Here is a 21,995-nt window from a genome sequence, read left to right as displayed (position 1 = left end):
TAGTGTATAATGTTACAAAAACTTTTTATTTCAGATAAATACTGATCTTTGGATCTTTATCTTCATCAAAGAATCCTGAAAAAAAAAAAAAATTTAATATTAATAATAATAATAAATGTTTTTTGAACATCAAATCAGCATATCAGACTAATTTCTGAAGGATCATGTACTGAAGACTGGTGTAATGATGCTGAAAGTTTAGCTTTGATCAAAGGAATAAATTAAAATGTAAAATATATTCAATAGAAAGCAGTTATTTTAAATAGTAAAAATATTTCACAATATTACTGCTTTTGCTGGATTTTGGATCAAATTAATGCAGGCTTGTTGAGCAGAAGAGACTTCCTGTTCAAAAACTTTTGATTGGCAGCGTAAGTGATTAATAATACCGGCCCACACACACAAAAACGCCTACTTTTGATCGTCACCCGCAAAAACGTGCATGATTTTACTTGAGATGCACATTTCCAGCTTTCACTATAGAAACTATAGAGTAAACTATAGTTTGTGGTCGGAAAATGAGCAGGGGTGTTCGCCTTGCAAATGTAAAGACGTTGTGAGCTGTCATGATATGAGGATATGTGTGGGAGGCGCTCGCTCACAAACTGGAAAAACCACAAAAATGAACCACATATAATCTTTGAATGTAAATATGACGCTTTTAATCGATATTGTTTTTTGTATATACATATTTCACTTCGATTTCACCATCTACAGGATGTTGCACTATATAGACGCCATATAAACACCAAACCCAAATATGTTTAGGTGAAGGAAGTAGCACTAGACTCTAAACTGAGACTGGACCTCTAACACATAAACATCAAACACAAACATAATCAAGGAAGGACCTGTTCCACACTGCTAAAACAAACTGTTAGTCATGAAATCAAGATAAGCACATTCTAGTTCTGACAAACAAACCACAGCCTGACGTGCCATCAGTCTGCTTCTCTTCCTTCCAATCATCAAGGTTTAAACACTAGGGGGCAGGATTTCTTCTGTGCACATTAATGCCACTGTCGAGCTGCCGTACTGTACCTCTCAGACGTGGGGTCTTTGCAGTTGAGGGGGTATTTCAGCTCGATAACATCTCCATTGCGTTCCCGCAGGAGGTCGTGCTGCTCGGTGTAGTACTGGACCAATTCAGCCAGCGTAGCGAACTTCTCCCCGCCGTACAGGTCATAATAGTCCCCTGAGTTCTGGATTTTAATATGGGTGACCTCATCGTTCCTCCTGCCCAGAACAAACAGATGGGACACAACAGGGAAAAAGCAGGGAGGGAGGACATGAGGGATGACAGACAGGATGGAAAAGATGGAAAAGACAAATAATAGTTAGGATGTTGGCATTAAAAACTGACACTTTAAAACAGGGTAAATGCTGATGTAAATATTTTACAATGATACAAGTATTTAGCAGACATATATTAAACCAAAATAGCAAGAGTAACTAATACTGGTTTTAAAATGGTTTATTTGATTACTATTTAAATTGAATATAAAAAAATGTAAAGGATGAGCATTTTTCTTGGTACATATTGTGCAGTTTTTGTATTAATCAGAACAAAAATTTAATAAAAAAGAAAATGATGCTCAATTTAACTTACCAGTCGAAAGTATTTGAACAGTAAGATTTTAAATGTTTTTAAAGTCTTTTTGCACCAAGCCTGCATTCATTTATTCCAAAATACAGCAAAAACAGTAATATTTTGAAATATTTTTACTATTTAAAAAACTTTAAATGTCTTGATCAATTTAAAGCATCCTTGCTAAATAAAAGCATTACTTTCTATAACCCCCTCCCCCCATCATTTTTTTAAAATAAATTTAGATTAGATATATGGATCAAATAAACGCAGGCTTGGTGAGCAGAGGAGACTTCTTTAAAAAGCATTAAAATCTTACTGTTCAAAAACTTTTGACTGGTAGTGTATATTTAAGAAAAAATCTGAGATTGAACACATTCGTATCTGTTTAGAAAAATGACCTTAAAAAAAGTTTAAAATCGAGGGACAAAGTGTTTTGGAGCAACCAAAATCATAAACAGAATACACTTGATGGAAAATTACTCTTCAGGTATACTGTCATCAAAACTGTCAAAAACTGCTTTGCAGCTTTAAATGGTGCCGTATGGAAAAAGCAGAAAGGAACACCTGCATAGATATAATCGGCTGTGCTCAGGCACAAAACCACAACTTAACGCTTTGTGAGCAGATCAGACCTACAGCGATCCAGCTCAAACGCACACGTAAAACTACAGAAAAACAAAATCAAGCGAAAAACAGCAGCCGATCTAATATGAGAGCATGATTCCTCTCCCATTTAATTTCTCTGGCTTTCTCTAGGCATTCATCGCTCTATCCATCACTGGCCTGGCTCATGAAATTGCACTCTCCACTGTGTAATTGCATTATAGAGGTAACAGAGGAGGCAGAGCAGCACGGTCTCAGCAGTGTGGGGCTAATGGCTGCTGACTGCAGCAGATGAGCGACTCTGTGCTGTGGGTCCGGTTGGGCTACTAATGCAATCACACACACACACACACACACACACACACACACACACACACACACACACACACACACACACACACACATAGAAGAACATCTAAATTAAGTCATACTATACACTTTTATTGTTTTTCAAATAAAATAATCCTAATAAATCTACAGATAACATTTTATAGTAATAAAACAAAAAAAAAATCATAAAAATGTTATATAAAATGTAAAAAAAAAAAAAAACTATTTTTAAAAATATATATTTTTTATAAGTCAGATGTATCTGGATATCCCCAAAAGAGGTTGTTTTAGATCTAGCTGACTTCTGTGTGTGTACATTTGTAGAACTCTATCAGAATCGCAGAATCCAGTCATAAAAACTTACTGCATAACACAGAATGTCATGGAATTTGCCAAATTTAGGATGAATAAAATAAATGAAGGTCAGTACACCTAAATCAAAATACGATATAGACTAAAAAATTTATATGAATCCTGCGAGGTCTGTGTGTCTCTGTGTGAATGAATGGCGCAGATGCACGGTTTGGTTTACTACACAAGTACTGAATTGTGCGGGACACTTGCAGTGTTTTCTGTTTTTTGATGTAGTGATAGTACTACTAATAATAAAATGATTATTAAAATATTATTTTAAAGGAATATTTAGCAGATTTTATATATATATATATATATATATATATATATATATATATTTATTTATTTATTTATTTTATTTTATTTTTTTTAAATAAAATCATTTAATTACAGAAGCCTTTGATCATTAAAATTTAATGAAACCATTCAAATGGAATCCAGAAAAACTGAATACACAGAATTTGGTAAAAATAAAACTGAATTTGGAAAAAAAAATGCATTTCATAGGGACAATTTTTTTTCAGTAAACTTTCAGTAAATTGCTGCTAAATTGTGTAAGTTTCATGATTTCTATTAATTAGAGATGCTTTTTGATTAATATTATATTAAAACAGAGTCTAGAAAAATTTAAGGAAAAAAATAAAACAGATTTCATAGGGCACTATTACTGTAATGATAGCACTACTACTACTAATAAAATTGTTATTAAAACATTACTTTTTAAGGAATATTTACCAGAGAAATTGTCTACTAGAATTTATTTACCAGAAAAATATAAATATACAACACAGGATTATTGAAAAATAATAAATAAAACAATAATACATTTTTTAGATATTTTTTAAGATGATTTTGAGTATAAAAAATGTATGTAACCATTGAAATGAAATCCAGAAAATTTATAGAAAACAGAATTTGAGAAAAAAAAGGTATTTCATAGCGCCTTAAAATGTCATTTTTGTTAAACTTTTAATAAATTGCTGCTAAATTGCATTATTTTCATGATTTCAATTAATTAGACATGCTTTTAAATGTAATTATTAAAACAGTGTAAAAAAAAAAGGAATTTAGAAAAAATAAAATGGAAAAAATGGAATTTGGGAAAAAAATAAAATGGAACTTGAGAAAAAATAAAACATTTCATAGGGCCCTATTAATGTAATAATAGTAACACTACTACTAATAAAATTGTTATCAAAATGAATTAAAAACAGAATTTGAGAAAATAAAACTGAATTAATAATTTGCTGTTAAATTGTGTAACATTTAATGATTTCAATTAATTAAAAAAAGGAATCCAAAAAATTGGAAATTGGAATTTGGAAAAAAAAATAAAACAGAATTTGTTAAAAAATAAAACATATTTCATAGAACTCTACATTTGTGGAGACAACTACACTCCACTTCCCCTTTAATGTGCGCAAACGTAAAAACCTACTACCAATAAAATGATTATTAAAACATTATTTATAAGAAATATTTACCAGAATTTTGTTATTTATTTTAAAAAAGGAATAAATAAAATATATATTTAGAAATAAAATCATTTAATTGCAGAAGCCTTTGATTATTAAAATTTAATGAAAACAGAAAACACAGTATTTGTTAAAAATAAAACTGAATTTGAGGAATGAAAAAAAAAAAGATCAGATTTTATAGGACCTTAAAAATGTAATTTTTGTTATAACAGAGAATTTGAGAAGAATAAAACTGAATTTAAGAAAAAAAGGTATTTCATAAGGCCTTAAAATTTATTTTTGTTAATGAAACCATTCAAATGGAATCTGACAGAATTTGGTCCAAATTAAAACTGAATTTGAGAAAAAAATAAAACATTTTATAGAGCTTATTTTATTTTTATTTTTGTTAAACTTTCAATAAATTGCTGTTAAATTGTGTAAGTTCCATGATTTCGATTAATTAGACATGCTTTTTAATTCATATTTTTTCATGTAATTATTAAAAGTCTAGAACAATTAAAATGGAAAAATAACATTTTTAAGGCCCTATGAAATACCTTTTTTTCTCAAATTCAGTTTTCTATAAATGTTCTGGATTTCATTTGAATGGTTTCATAAAATTGTAATACTCAAAAGCATGTAATTAATTCATTTTATTATTTTTTTTTTCCATTTATATGTTGCAAACATAAAAGCCTTATCTTACTCTCATGCACATACTGAATTTGATAAATATCAAATATGCAAAACAGAAAGCACAATGAACTTTTTCTTTAGGTATCGCATAAAACAGGTGCACTAATTGCAATACACTCAATGCAACTGCCAACTTGCTGTTCTCCTGGTATTTTTATCGATTGTTTTAGCACCCCACAAATTCCTTCAACGCAAATGTAAATGTTGGGAATGTGTAAATGTGATTCAATCATTTGCATGAGGCTGTAACATGTTCAGAGTCAGACTATAATGACTGAGCTCTGGCTACAGTCGGATTCAAGGACGCCTGCTGACTAATTTTATCTTTGAGCATGAGTTCATCATTGATTTTCCTGCTAAAGCCAGCCTCTGCAGAAACCGAGAGAGAAACACAATACAGCTATTGAGCTCCTCTACATGTCCACGCTTAAAGGTGCAGTCTGTCACTGTAAAATCACTGTCACTGGAGTGACAAACGCTTACGAATGTGTCTATGGTGATCCTTCTTTGTTAGAGAGACTCAGGGATGAATTTGGCAGTGGTGTTCAGCTATTTTTTTTTTTACCATATTATACATCTTTCTCTAACACAATCAAGTGTTGCACACAGGGCCCAAAAATAACCCTCGCCAATTGCCAAATGCAAGTAAAATTGGCTTGGGTGAGTAAATGAAGTGAGTTACTCACCAGTAACTTCATCAGGAACTGCAACATAATACACGGTTTAAATCTAATTTTAAGTACGATAATCAGAATCTCACTGATGTAAGTAACACAAGACAAATTGACTACTTAGGAAAACATCTGTTGAGTCTTATAACAACTTTTACCTGGAGAATTTAGCGCTAGAAGTTCATCTAGGGTGTCTAAAGTGATTTTTTTTTCTCTATAACTCCATGTAATGGCACAATTTTTCACATTAGGCTCTTAAAACAAAAATAGATTTTATACAATTCCATAGACTTTCGCTTAATCTTCACTTCACTTTCTCTTCACACTGTGTCTGGATTGATCGTTATAGTCAGCTGCAAATATGGTTTGACCCCCAAAAAATTCTAACAAAAGGTTTCTCAGTGGTTTACAGTAGTATCAGATGTACTTAAAAACATACTAAAAGTTTACCAAAATGGCGGCCGTCAGGTCCTTAAAATGACCATTACTCCTTTGTATTCCTCCTAGACCAGGAATACTGGTGCCTGATACATGTTTTGGCCATGTAATATTTTAATTAGCATATTTGCATGATAGATACAGGTAAATTATAAAATTAAAATATAAATATCTGAATTAAAATGTCGTGGAAAAGTTAATTTATTTCAGTAATTCAACTCAAATTGTGAAGCTCGTGTATTAAAGGGGTCATCGGATGCCCATTTTCCACAAGTTCATATGATTCTTTAGGGTCTTAATGAAAAGTCTGTAGTATACTTTGGTTAAAAATTCTCAATAGTAGTAAAAAAACACCCTTTTACCTTGTCAAAATCAGCTCTGCAAAATATCAGCTCATTTTATCGCATGGGCCCTTTAAATGCAAATGAGCTCTGCTCGCCCCGCCCCTCTCTGCTGAGGGATTAGGATCTGTAATGTTTAGTTTAGCCATGTTTAGCTGCATTTAGCCGTGTTTATCGGCGAAACTTGCCAATGAGCACATTATTAAGATTCACACGAACAGAGACGCATATGTAGATCGGGATCGGCGCTTTCCTTTTAAAAACGAAAGTAACGTTGTCCTCTACCTCTTAAGCAGCTCAGATGTTGGGAGCAAATGACTACTGCTATGTTCATTATTACATCCAACAACAGAACACCTCAATCACTCAATTAGAGTCTTCCTCTGCACCTGATTCACACAATGGTGATCGGAGTCAGACTGTTTCAGCTCGGTGAGGGCGGGGCTAAGGTAAGACGCTCATGTCAATCTACCTCTATATCGTGGGAGTGCCCTCTGTTGGTGTTCCATCACAACGACAAGAAGCTGAGAATGACCCAATTTTAAAAAGGGGATATTACTTTTAAAGACTAAAAAAATACCACACGCCTTATTCAGCCAGCCGCCATTTTGAATCGAAAACGAGGCTGTGAGGGATAGCAGTCCAGCAGCGCCCACTGTGGCGTATTGTTGCGTATCGGGATGTAGATTGTATAACCGTAAAATAATACGTCATTTCACATTTTTCCACAGGACAAAGAACTCCAGAAAACGTGGATTGTTCGACAGGACATATAACCTAACTTTCAGGTAACAATATTGCATTTATTTAAGAAAATGACTGTGGAAAGACTGCTAATTTCTAATGTGAGCATGTTTATCTTCCTTTAAACGCTTATACAGAGTTTTTCAAATGATGTTATATAGATTAAAATGCTTAATGGTTTGTGTTAAGAGTCTGCAGCTAGGTCATAAGCGTCTTCCCGACCTTTATTATGAAATTACGATAAACATGACGTTTTCCTTGTCTAAAGCAAAACAGAAACAAAAAATAATGTTCTGAATATCATTTTGCGATTTTAAAAGGGGTTGACCCCAAACTCTACACGGCAAACTAATAAATAAATGTTATCTTTTGATCGCTTTGCATAAAAATAAACTTTCTACCCACTGTTTTTTGTATGACTTAACATGTTGTCTGAAAGAGGCTTACGATCTAACTGCAGGCTCTTAACACAAACTATTAAGCATGTTAATTTTTAAAACGTCATTTAAAAATAATATCTTTTTCATTTACGATCGCAAGGTTTTCTTTTCGTGAGGTCTTTGAGTTCAGGTAAACACAGACGGAGCTGAACCCTCCTTAAGCTTCCTAATTCCAGTCAGTGTTTTTGAAAAACAATCCTGAGTAAAACGTTGAGCACACTCTTGTGTTCTTTGTAATCTATACAAAATGGAGATATTTAGATTAGTTGTTGTAGTAAAACATAACATTTTAGCTCTGCGTAAACTTTTAAAGGAAGATAAACATGCTCACATTATAAATTAGCAATTAGCCAACCGGCTAGTTTCCACAGTCATTTTCTTAAATAAATACAATGTTGTTACCTGAAAGTTAGGTCCTATGTCCTGTCGAACTTTAATAATACACATTTTCAGAAGTTCTTTGTCCTGTGGAAATTAGTGAAATTATATTTTCTCTTTATTTTTATGACTAAACAATCTACGTCCCGGTACGCAACAATATGTCACAGTGGGCGCTGCTGGACTGCTATCCCTCACAGCCTCGTTTTCGATTCAAAATGGCGGCGGGCTGAATAAGGCGTACTGGGTGGATTTTTATCATTGTAGGGTGGTTGTGTACACAAACTGCCAACACACATTAATGTTCAAACAAAATCTAAAAGTTAGATTTGCGACTGATGACCCCTTTAAATAAATTCATTTCACACAGACTGAAGTAGTTTAAGTCTTTGGTTCTTTTAATCGTGATGATTTGGCTCACATTTAACAAAAACCCACCAATTCACTATCTCAACAAATTAGAATATGCTGACTTGCAAATCAGCTAATCAACTCAAAACACCTGCAAAAGTTTTCTGAGTCTTCAAAATGGTCTCTTAGCTTGGTTCACTAAGCTACACAATCATGGTGAAGATTGTTGATCTGACAGTTGTCCAGAACACAATCATTGACACCCTTCACAAGGAGGGTAAGCCACAAACATTCATTGCCAAAGAAGCTGGCTGTTCACAGAGTGCTGTATCCAAGCATGTTAACAGAAAGTTAAGTGGAAGGAAAAAGTGTGGAAGAAAAAGATGCATAACCAACCGAGAGAACCGCAGCCTTGAGAGGCTTGTGAAGCAAAATCGATTCAAGAATTTGGGTGAATTTCACAAGGAATAGACTGGACTTGCGTCAAGGCATCAAGAGCCACTACACACACAGATGTGTCAAGGAATTTGGCTACAGTTGACATATTCCTCTTGTTAAGCCACTCCTGAACCACAGACAACGTCAGAGTCGTCTTACCTGGGCCAAGGAGAAGAAGAAATGGACTGTTGCCCAGTGGTCCAAAGTCCTCTTTTCCGATGAGAGCAAGGTCCTGGACTACAGAGGAAGGGTGGAGAAGCTCATAGCCCAAGTTGCTTGAAGTCCAGTGTTAAGTTTCCACAGTCTGTGATGATTTGGGGTGCAATGTCATCTGCTGGTGTTGGTCCACTGTGTTTTTTTGAAAACCAAGTCACTGCACCCGTTTACCAAGAAATTTTAGAGCACTTCATGCTTTCTTCTGCTGACCAGCTTTTTAAAGATGCTGATTTCAATTTTCCAACAGGATTTGGCACCTGTCCACACTGTCAAAAGCACCAAAAGTTGGTTAAATGACCATGGTGTTAGTGTGCTTGACTGGCCAGCAAACTCACCAGACCTGAACCCCATAGAGAATCTACAGTATGGGGTATTGTCAAGAGGAAAACGAGAAACAAGAGACCAAAAAATGCAGATGAGCTGAAGGCCACTGTCAAAGAAACCTGGGCTTCCATACCACCTCAGCAGTGCCACAGACTGATCACCTCCATGCCACGCTGAATTGAGGCAGTAATTAAAGCAAAAGAAGTATTGAGTACATATACAGTAAATGGACATACTTTCCAGAAGGCCAACAATTCACTAAAAAGTTTTTTTTTATTAGTCTTATGAAGTATTCTAATTTGTTGAGATAGTGAATTGGTGGGTTTTAGTTAAATGTGAGCCAAATCATCACAATTAAAATAACCAAAGACTTAAACTACTTCAGTCTGTGTGCAGTGAATTTATTTAATACACAAGTTTCACAATTTAAGCTGAATTACTGAAATGAATGCACTTTTCCACAACATTCTAATTTATTGAGATGCACCTGAAAGTGATTACAAGTACAATTATATATTAAAGCAACTTGAAATAAGTGACCATTTTAGAGGGTTCACACACAGGCCTCTGTTCGGGCTAATTCAGAGGTTTTTTTTTATGATCAAAGTTATACAGCTCCAATTTAAGGAACTTTTGGGTGCCGTAACTTTTACATTGAATGTCAAGTCTGTGTTTTAGAAGAAAAAAAGAGCTGTATGTGTCCAAAAACATGTACTGAGTAGGAGTTACATGACATAGGCTAAATCGTTTAAAACTCTGGTTCACCCCAAACAAAGATAAAACCTTACAGTAATCTCACAACATCATGTATTCCATAAGTATGTAATCGTGTCTGTGCAATTTAGACGAGTCCAATTGATTCATAGACCCAGAAAACATTGGGTTAGACACCTAGATTACTTGGCTAGGTCAAATAATGAAGGAGTTAGGATATTTTAAGGGTTTTCTGCCCATCTTGGAAGCCATCTTGAAAATGACACCTTTCTTGTGGTCAAACTTTGGTAAAATTTTAGTATGTTATTAAGAACACCTAATACTACAAAAACAGCTGAGAAACCTTTTGTTAGAATTTTTTTGGGGTTAGGTGTTTTTTTTTTTCATATATGCAGCCGCCTATTACTAGAGTAAGTGTCAGAGTGAAAGTTTAACCCAAAAGTAGTGCGTCAGACTATGCTTTGTGAATGTGAAAACAGTTTCGGAGGGTCACTTCCTTTAGCCTGCTCCTGATAGCCATAACAGCCGGACAGGAAACATCGGCTGACACATTTCACCTGGCCCTGACACATCATATGTTACACTGCAGCGCAGCGATTCGGCTCCCAGCGTTCTGTCTGCTACTTAACGGTTAACAATAGAGCAGACGCTGAGCAATAGTTTCCACCCAGGAAAAATGGTGAGAGACAGATAAGAGAAACAGAAGCATGGAGGAGGGGAAGATAATGTGATGGAGTCCCTAGGTGTCCATTTGGCTGTATGACTCCTCCCTTTATCTAATAATGCATTTTAAGGGAAGACTTTTCCTCATAACTTTGTAATTATGCTCTTATCTGTCTGCATTAGGTCTGAGAGGCAGAATGGCATTGCAGTGAGATGGTTTGTTTTGCTTTCAGCTGATGTCTGCAAAACTCTCGTACTGATGCATTAGGTCAATTTTATGCTTCTTTATCTACACATTTGCTTGCTATATTCTAAACACATTTGCTGTGAAATATTATTTGATTGCTATTTGTTTATTTGTTTTACTGTGTCTACATACTGTAAGCCATGATATTTGTCATGGATTTGCTAGTTATTATTGCAAAATAAATCTTGACAGGGTAATCAGGACCTTGATATGAATATTAATTTTAGTGAGAAAAAAAAAATTAACCTCAAATGACGAACCAGTTGTTTGGACAATGGTCAGATATAATATTTAGCAGTAATTATACAAAAAATGATTCAAATTCAGAATGATGCAACTGACCAATAATTAACATGGGACAACTGTCATTTTTTTAATTTATTTTTTCTCTATGGTAAAACCACCATTTTTTGTATAAAGCAGAAAGCAAAATAAAGGTAAAAATTTGTGGTTTTACATAATAAATAAATATGCACAGAAAAGGTCAAGCAACTGATTTTTTAGACATTTTTGGAGCGTCTGAGATACAATGACCCCTACATAAATATGAATGTGAGCCAAAAACAAGATTAAATATTATGCAAAATAAACTTTTGACTGTTAATGAATAAATGAATTAATAAATGGTCAAGCAACTGACTTTTTTCGAGATAAATTTATTTTATATATAAAGTGACCCCTACTTAAATAAGAATGTGAGCCAAAAACAAGATTAAATATTCTGCAAAATAAACATTTGGATGCTTATAAATAAATAAATAAATAAATAAATAAATAAATAAAAACCAACTGACTTTTTTTTTTTTTTTTGGAGTGTCTGAGATACAGTGACCCCTACATAAATATGAATGTGAGCCAAAAACAAGATTAAATATTATGCAAAAACAAGCATTTGTCAATAAATAAATAAATAAATAAGATATCAAGCAACTGACTTTTTTTTAATCCATTTTTGGAGTGTTTGAGATGCAATGACCTCTACAAAAATATGAAAGTGGCCCAAAAACAAGATTAAATATTATGCAAAAATAAACATTTGACTGTGAATGAATGAATGAATGAATGAATGAATGAATGAATGAATGAATGAATGAATGAATGGTCAAGCAACTGACTTTTTTCAAGATAAATTTATTTTATATAAAGTGACCCCTACATAATTAAGAATGTGGGCCAAAAACAAGATTAAATATTCTGCAAAAATAAACATTTGGATGCTTATAAATAAATACATACATACATACATACATAAATAAAATAAAAAAACTTTTTTTTACATTTTTAGAGTGTCTGAGATACAGTGATCCCTACATAAATATGGATATGAGCCAAAAACAAGATGAAATATTATGCAAAAATAAGCATTTGTCAATAAATAAATAAATAAATAAATAAAATGTCAAGCAACTGCCTTTTTTAACAATTTTTGGAGTGTTTGTGTGGGCAAAAATGTGGGCCAAAAACAAGATTAAATATTATACAAAAATAAACATTTGACTGTTAATGAATGCATGAATGAATGGTAAAGCAACTGACCTTTTTCAAGATAAATTTATTTTATATAAAGTGACCCCTATATAAATAAGAATGAGGGCCAAAAACAAGATTAAATATTCTGCAAAAACAAACATTTGTCAGTAAATAAATAAATAAAATGCCAAGCAATTGACTTTAAACTATTTTTGTGGTGTTTAAAATACAGTGACCCCTACATAAATATGAATGCCAAAAATAAGACTACACATTATGCAAAAATAGACATTTGACTGTAAATAAATAAATAAATAAATAAGGTCATGCATCTTACTTTTGTGGACATTTTTGGAGTGTCTGAGATACAGCGACCCATGCATAAATATGAATGTGAGCCAAAAACAAGATTAAATATTATGTAAAAAAAAAATAAACATTTGTCAATAAATAAATAAATAAAATGTCTTTTTTGGACAACTTTTGGAGTGTTTGAGATACAGTAACCCCTACATAAATATGAATAAAAATAAATATTATGCAAAAATAGACATTTGGTTGTAAATAAATAAATAAGGTCAAGCAATTTTGGACATTTTTTTGGAGTGTTTGAGATAAAGTGCCCCCTGCATAAATATGAATGTGGGCCAAAAACGAAATTAAATATTATGCAAAAATAAACATTTGGCTGTAAATAAATAAATAAATAAATGGTCAAGCAAGTGACATTTTTTGACATTTTTTGGAGTGTTTGAGATATAGTGACCCCTACATAAATATGACTGTTGTCACAATTGGTGCCTCTGTGGCTCCATCCGATCATCACCAGCGGGAACCATCTCCCGAATACTGACTGTGAACTCCATTTCCCATAATCCCCGTACCTGGGCTGATCACCCGCACAGGTGTCTGCCATTACTCTCAGACTATTTATACTGGTCTCTCCATACACTCTTCGCGAAGTCTTGTTTTGCCGTGGCTAACATTTCTGAGCGTTCTCATCCTGTGTTATTGTTTTCCTGTTATCGACTTGGACTGTTTACTCTGTTTTGATTCTCCGCTGCCTGCCTATTCGACCACCCGCCTTGTTTTTGGAACTATCTGTCTGCCTGCCGTCTGCCCTCACATTCCTGCCTGTCCCTCGTTTACGATCTCTGATCTCCCTTCATTGTCCTGTTTGCCGTTGTCTGACCTCAGCCTGTTTGACCATTCTTTTCTCTTAATAAGGCTGCACATGGATCCCAACCTGCCTGAGCGTGCGTTACAACTGTGGGCCAAAAACTAAATTAAATATTATGAAAAAATAAACATTTGGCTGTAAATAAATACATAAATTAAATAAATAAATGAATTGTCAAGCAACTGACATTTTTGGAGTGTTTGAGATACAGTGACACCTATATAAATATAAATGTGGGCCAAAAACAAGATTAAATATTATACAAAAATCAAGTATGATTTCTCCATTAATTCTGAAAGTGGAGTTAATGCTATTCCATTGTTGAAAATGGTGGATGATTTCATTTAATACTGGTACATTTAAATAAAAATAAAGTCTGCTGATGTCAAACTCCAATAAAACCAAGTTAGACTTGCACTGCATTATTCGTGAGTTGCAACCTATGAATGTGCATTCCAAATTGTTCACTTATGATGTTTCGTGATAGTTACAAAGGCAGCTCCTTATGTAGGCAGTAAGGAGCTCACTAGGATCTGTGTACATTCCAGTAAAGCACAAAAATTAACAGCCTTCACTATTAACTTGTTTATATACCATGCATCTGATAATCAGAACAACCTGGCCTCATCGCTTCACAGCTGGCCAGATAAATCAGTCTACAGGCAGCTGAGCTTCGGCCCTGAAGGCTTGTGGTGGAGCTGAGCCACGTGGCCTGAGTTCTGGAGAACATTAGATACAGTGAGAGATCTTACCACCGTAACCACAAACAGCAGGTCTGGGGCTCTACAGCCTCCACATCTTAAAGCTATTACGAAAGCCTGTTTTTCTCTCTCTCTCCCTGTCCATCGACTCTCCAATCACTCATCAGACAAGCAGCTGCAATAGCTCACAGACCTGCCCACAAGCTGACACTGTAATCCTTAAGCACAGGCCCAGGGGTAACTTAAAAGCCCTGACGTTCTGGAAAAAAAGGGAGGGAAATTGCTGTCTATTATTGTAATCCATGTTCGAACATCTAATACTGATGGCAACCAGGAAAAATATCGCTGTAATCCTCAATATGCTTTGACACAATGCAATGTATTGTGTGACAATGGCAATGTTTTTACTATTTAGTGCTTGTATTTTATAAAGTAATCTCTTGAGTTTTCATTGCATGAAACAAATGTGGACTTGACGTAGAAATCTATGACACAAACAAGCATTTTAATGCTTTACCAAGCATGGAAACAGCCAGCTAGACTAACAAGTACACTTCTAAGAAATCAATAACGCGCAGATAAACATTTGACAGGAGAGATGCAATTCATGCTCAACTTCACAAACCGCAACAGGTCAAAACAACATAATGACCCACATAAGAGTCCTGTGGGGAAATTTAAGAGCAGAAGCGCAGTGGGGCAAGCGTGAAGAGAACACATGACAGGACAGTAAATATGCCGACCTGACAGAGAGAGTGAAATCTCCTGGGTTGCTCTTGCTGGGTCTCGCTAGAAAGCTGCCATGGACGCCCCGTGTCAGGAGCAGGTGTTCTGCCTCGATCCCAGTGATGTTGGGATGAAACCACCTGAAATGAAAGTAAAGTAACATTCTTAGCAAAGACATCAAGCCCTGATGATCAACAGCTAAGAAAGCATCTCATGATCATAAACTCATTAAAATATGCTAATACATCTTGTAAACAAAGTGGGAGTCAAAAGTCTGACAAAATCACTAGTACAACATTTCCTTTTGCATGTCTGACTTTTATCCTTCAATACTGTTGAAAAGATTGGGGTCAGGATTTTTTTTTCAAAGAAAGTATTACTTTTATTCAGCAATGTTTATAATATATATATATATTAGGGCTGTGCTTTATGATTCACGATTCACAATTCGATTCCATTCTGATTCACCAGCTTGCGATTCGATTTCTGACTTGATTTGATTCGATTTGATTCAACATCGATTATTTTGGATATGTATCACAAAGGAAAAAAATGTCTCATCTAATGCTATAAAATATACAAGATATATTACTATAACACTAAAGGTAAAAATGAACTGATTTGTATACAAATGCTTAAAGAACACGCTTAAAGAATTAAGTTTTTATAATAATAAAGTTACAATTATATTTTTATTTACATTATATTTTAAACATTTTTAAGTTACATTATATTTTAAACAGGATTCATACAGATACTGTAAAATAAAATTCCAGGACTTTCAAGGACTTCTCAAGCACTACTTTTTTGATTTGAGATCATTTGATCATTTGACAAATCAGTGATCTCACATATGGCTTGATGTTTTCTACTGTAAAAGAAAACTCCCTGAAATTCCTATCTAAAACAAAATATTTCAATTTCAGTTCTGATCTAAATTAAATGATTCGTAATAACGTTTAACCTAAATTAAACAAATTAGAACTCGGAGTGCGGATTGCGAATCATTCAATTTGAGTAATGATTCAAGAACCCGTTCCAAAGTCCCAATCTGCATCAAAGTTCCAATCTAAATCAAATTATTTGCTAAACATGACTTAAGGTTCCGAACTAAATCGGAATTCAGCTGATTCATGATACACCAAAGTTCTAATGTGAAATGATTTGCAAAGCCGCTCAAAAGTGCTGATCTAAATCCAATGATTTGTGATGGGCGATCTGAAGGCCCAATCTAAATCAAATGATTTGCGATATGAGATCCGATCTGAGTGCTTTGAAACAGTGAATCATGTTGCGATGCAATAATTTTTACATTATCATTATCAATCATTACAAGCAATGTCGAAATTCAAGAATGAATGGCTTTTAATTTGATCCGGGTTTTGCTAGTAAATGAAAAGTCACAAGTTTGAATCAATTGGAGCGGTTCCTGCTTAAATGACTCACTCAATTGATTTGTTTCATCTGTTCCTCTTTTTGCAACTTCAGCCATGTTTACACGATATTGTCAGTACTACTACTGGTTAACCGTGATCGTTTTATGACACTGAAATGAAAAAAAGATGATGTTTTTTATCAATTGCATGAAAAGATATGTGCTTACTAAAACATTTAACACTTATTACATAGATACATTGTTTATAATTATAATTTAAGCACTTTTCAAGGACCTCCTCAGAAATATTGCTATTTTCAAGGGTTTTCCAGGCCTTCGTTTTCAAAAAGTCAAATTCAAGTGCTTCAAGCACTTTAAGCACATTGTATGAATCCTGTTTAAAATATAAACATTTAAATTGTGGCTGTCATTAAAACTTGACTGATTTATTCAAACAAATTAAACACTTAAGAACAGTAAAAATTCAAATAATGTTACATGGTGCATATATTTAGCAAAATGCTCCTCTCCATAGTTCATTTTTCTAGCTAACTAACAAGTTTATGCTTACCGAATGTGTTTTTTTTTCTGAGGTAAATGTGGCGTTATGTGACATTGTTTACAAGCAATGTCTTTTTCGCGGTTGAAACTATTACATAAAGATAAAGATTTTGATAAGTTTTACTCTATCTTTTTAACATACCTTCGGACATTCATTCATGTTCAATTGTGCTTAAACTCATATTAAAGTGGAGGAGATGATCAGTTCATTACGTTTTGACGTACCGCTTCTCTTGAACTGAGGTGCTAAAGCGATCTCTCACTCCACATTAAACAGCGTCAAAACGATATTTATTGTTTGAATATTGTAACAAAATAGACAAAATTCGAAATCTGAGAAAGCACAAAGCTTATTACGATTTATTGCAAGGGAGGTGCGATACAATGTTTCATTCATTAACTGAAAACAGGTTAGAATAATCGATTCTGGGGATTTAAGAATCAATGTTGTTTTGTAAAAATAAGAATCGATTAAAATCAAGAAACATTTTTTTTTTACTCAGCTCTAATATATATATATATATATGTGACCCTGGACCACAAAACCAGTCTTAAGTCGCTGGGGTTTGTTTGTAGCAATAGCCAAAAATACATTGCATGGGTCAAAATTTTTGATTTTTCTTTTATGCCAAAAATCATCAAGAAATTAAGTAAAGTTAATGTTCCATGAAGATTTTTTGTAAAATTCCTACTGTAAACATATCAAAATGTAATTTTTGATTTGTAATATGCATTGTTAAGAACCTAATTTGGACAACTTTAAAGGTGATTTTCTCAGTCTTTTTGATTTTTTTGCATCCTCAGATTTCTGATTTCAAATAGATGTATCTCAGCCAAATATTGTCCTATCCTAACAAACCATACATCAATAGAAAGCTTATTTATTGAGCTTTCATGTGATGTATAAATCTCAGTTTTGTCAAATTTAACCTTATGACTGGTTTTGTGGTCCAGGGTCACACACATATATATATATATATATATATATATATATATATATATATATATATATATGTGCATTTCTGCATCCAATGACTTCCCAAACTCCCTCCCATTACCCTCCCATTCTAGTAATGTCATCAAGCAAGCTTATCCATATGTATATTTGTGTCCAATTTCATGGCGAATGCCAGTTCTAATCAGTTACGATTGCTGTGTTTGAAAAGTTATTTCCTAATCCTTCGGGGTTGATGGGGGTGTGTAAGGGGATGAGAGGTCATGTGTAATCTGGGCTAGTGTTGGGACCCAGCTGTCTGGCTGCCTCCAGCCCGTCTGTTCATACACCGGCTATCTCACGTGAGAAGGCTTTGTGAATGGCTGTCCAGGGGTCAGGAGTAATTTTATCTGTGCGCTGTTTCTAAGCGTGGCTGCCTGCTAGGGGCCCCATGTCTTAATCTCACTTTAAGTGACCGCACGTGGGTCACTTACTTTCATCTTGACAGAAATGGGTAAATCCTGACCACACTGTATGATTGCTATCATATAGATTACAGTTCAAAGGTTTGGGGACAGCAATTTTTTTTTTATCAAATAGTCTTTTCTGCTCACCAAGGCTGCATTTATCTGATAAAAAAACACAGTAAAACAGCAATATTGTGAAATATTACAACTGAAAAATGCTCTCTGTTTTAATACATTTGAAATGTAATTCATTCATGTGATGACAAATCTTAATTTTCACAGTCCTGGTGCACTACTGTGAACAACTCGAAGTGTTCTACAGAATGCCTCAAATGTTGTCTAAAGATTAACTTGTATTTAAAAGCAGAGGTCTTAATGAACAGATGTGCGTATTATGTCTTACGCTGATACTGTGAGTTTAAACTTGAACTCATTATTCTCCCTCCATCTTTCCATGCAAAGCAAACAAGCATCACTCACTTCCTCTAGTTCTTGACTGTAGAGGAAGTGTTGTAGCACCCTTGACGTTGTATTGTAGTGTGGAGGCTATACCTGTGAGCATTAGTAATCACTGTTTCACTGGTCAGAGTGGATGTTGAGAGTTCTGAATCTCTTTCCACCTCGTCATGACTCACTGCTTATGATTCTATGCTAGTCAAAAGGCCTATATTTTCCCCTCCTGTCACATCATCATTATGCATAGTCACTAACTTCCCTATCTTTTGTAAAGTTTGCAGCCGAAGCAAAAATATAAAAATGTATGTTGATTAATAATTCATTGACATTTCTGTCAGCACTTTTCCTCCTGACAGTGACTTTCAGAAAAGCAACTATAAGTCCAAGCAACTATATTATATATCATAAGGTTTTTAATGTATACATCAATAAATAAGCTTTCCATTGATGTATGGTTTGTTAGGATAGATAGGACAATATTTGTTTGAGATACAACTACTTGAATATATGGAATCTGAGGGTGAGAAAAATCTAAATATTGAGAAAATTGCCTTTAACGTTGTCCAAATGAAGTTCTTAGCAATGAAAATTAAGTTTTGATATATTTACAGTAGGAAATTTACAAAATATATTCATGGAACAATCTTAAAATCCTAATGATTTTGGCACTACTGAAAACACACATAATTATGCTGTACAAATGATGGGTTTTGTAAGTAAAATGTCTCAATTACCTTATAAATTGTGCTAAAATATGTGTAACATTCAAAAAGTCAAGATATGAATGTTTACTTTAAAATATTACTAAAGTTATCTTTATTATGTTTGTGTGCATAACAATGTGCGCTGTCTATACATGTTTATTAGTTTTTTTTTTAAAACTAATATATTCACATTTACACCAAACATATTGGGTTAAAAACAACCCAGTGATTGGGTTGTTTTGACCCAGAAGTTGGGTTAAATGTTTAACCCAACCTTCTGGGTGTTTTTATTTAACTATTTAACTATTGTTTAAACATTGCTATTTGGCTGACTTAAAATGAACCCAAAATTGGTTGGGAATTAAAAATCAGACACATAATTATGTTGTAAAAATCTTGTATATATATAAAAAGGTGAACATTTATTAATCAGCAATAAAAAAAAAGTTTATTATTTAATTATTTTTATTCAACTTATTCATAAATGTTTATTTATTGAACATATTAATACATTTTCATTCCCAACCTATTTTGGGATCATTTTAAGCAAGAAATATAGCAATATTAAGCAATAGTTTAGTTTAAAAAAAAAAAACTATCCAGAAGATTGGGTTAAACATTTAACCCAACTGCTGGGTCAAAACAACACAATCTTTGAGTCTGTCCATATTTCACCGCACTGGGTTGTTTTTAACCCAGCTTTTTTGTAGATTGTAAGACACAAAATTAATTCACCACAATAATATACTTTTTACCACCACCCTATGTGAGTTTATTTTTTAGAGGGATATCTATATCGATCTATATATACACACACACACACACACACACACACACACGTTGGGTTTACATGTTTTATGGGGACATTCCATAGGCGTAATGGTTTTCATACTGTACAAACCGTACTTTCTATGGCCCTACACCTACCCTACACCTAAACCTAGCCCTCACAGGAGATTGTGCACACTTTTACTTCCTCAAAAAAACTCATTGTGCATGATTTATAAGCCTGTTTCCTCATGGGGACCTGAGAAATGTCCCCACAAGGTCAAAATCTACTGGTATTCCTATCCTTGTGGGGACATTTGGTCCCCACAACGTGATGAATACCAGGTGCACACATACATACACACACACACACACACACACACACACACACACACACACACACACACACATATATAATGCCCAGTATCATAAACATGCCCTATATGTCATGAGGAACTAAAAGAAAGATATAGCAAACGTGGTCTGTTCTGTGTAGATAAACATGTTGTCATACATTTGCTGATAATACGTGGACTGTATATTATTTTTGCAACATTAAAGCAAAAGGCCAGAATGGCCAAAATATTCAGTTTTAGAATATTTAACTATAAAACAAGGCTAGACTTTTTTTGGAATATGAAAAATGTAGTAAACCACATTTTTTTATTTTAATCCAAAACTTGATTGAAGAAGTACTGCTCCTTATGTCTGTGTTGGGTCTATATCTTAGTAGATAATTGCAGGATTTAAGGGTCATCAGAAAATGCATAAATGAAATCTTCATTTTGCATTGTGTAAAACAGCAGGTGACACTAATCCCAGCTAAGCTCTTATGTATTTTCATAAAACAATGATAGTGGGCTTAGTGTGACCCCTTAACCTTTCTTTTCAGTTCCCAAAACTGCTATCGGCTCTTCACAAAATACATTCTCTGAAACTTTAGGAAGAGATAACAATAACTTCCCAATTTCACGATAATGAAATATAAAGTTTGCACATAGCAAAAAACACCAACTGGACAGGTTTCTCTTGTGATGGAGACCCAAACAGGTCTGTACAGATGCAGACATTCAGGCAAGGATCTGCACCCAGGAACAAATAGCTCCAGGTCACTTCTAAGCCTCACTGAGCTCCCGGCAACTCTCCAGGAGCTTTCCTCCAGCACAGCCACAACAAACCACAAACCATCCTGCAAAGTGCGCACACACACTCCTGCACAAACAGCGACAGCGAAAGAAACGCGTAGTGCAATCGCACGTGAATTCGGCCGTGAAAACGGCATAGTCTGGATACAAAATGATAACAGCAACTAATGCCTCATGTTCCTACCTCACCATTCTGTTCGGAGCCTGTCAGAGCCCCTACTTTGCTTCAGAGTTTGGTAATCCACGCTCAGTACAGTTACACAAGGAGGAAGAGAGGGGGCAGGGACTTGTAGGAGTGCTGCTGGTTGGAAAGAGAGGTGGGGGTGTTTAATCTGGGATTTGGATGCGTGTGAGCTGCCCTGATAGGAAAGCCAGCCAGTACAATCAGCTTTTGAGCAACTGTCCATCCCTCCTGCCCCCCCTCGCTTACTCTCTCAGTTTCTCTCTCTCTCTCTCTGAACGTGACGCAGCGTTGCCATGCTGCCTGACACACTCTTACACCCCTTATC

The 21,995-nt window shown here is 34.4% G+C and overlaps 1 protein-coding gene across 1 annotated transcript in view; it reads right to left on the bottom strand.

Annotated features, from left to right (window-relative positions):
• The window catches only part of ptpn11b (protein tyrosine phosphatase non-receptor type 11b), a 36,396-nt gene extending 14,654 nt beyond the window's left edge, over window positions 1–21,742 (bottom strand). The window contains exons 1-3 of the mRNA XM_073822571.1: window positions 21,671–21,742; window positions 15,094–15,216; window positions 1,042–1,236 (exon numbers count right to left, since the gene is read on the bottom strand). Of these exons, the coding sequence (XP_073678672.1) occupies window positions 1,042–1,236; window positions 15,094–15,216; window positions 21,671–21,678 (326 nt within the window). The 5' untranslated portion in view covers window positions 21,679–21,742. The remainder of the gene's footprint in view (window positions 1–1,041; window positions 1,237–15,093; window positions 15,217–21,670) is intronic.
• Window positions 21,743–21,995: the final 253 nt, after the last annotated feature.

Source organism: Garra rufa, chromosome 18 (assembly GCF_049309525.1).
Source record: "Garra rufa chromosome 18, GarRuf1.0, whole genome shotgun sequence".
Taxonomy (NCBI): domain Eukaryota; kingdom Metazoa; phylum Chordata; class Actinopteri; order Cypriniformes; family Cyprinidae; genus Garra; species Garra rufa.
Note: the sequence above shows the minus strand (reverse complement) of the source record. Positions and strands in the feature narration are given on the sequence as shown.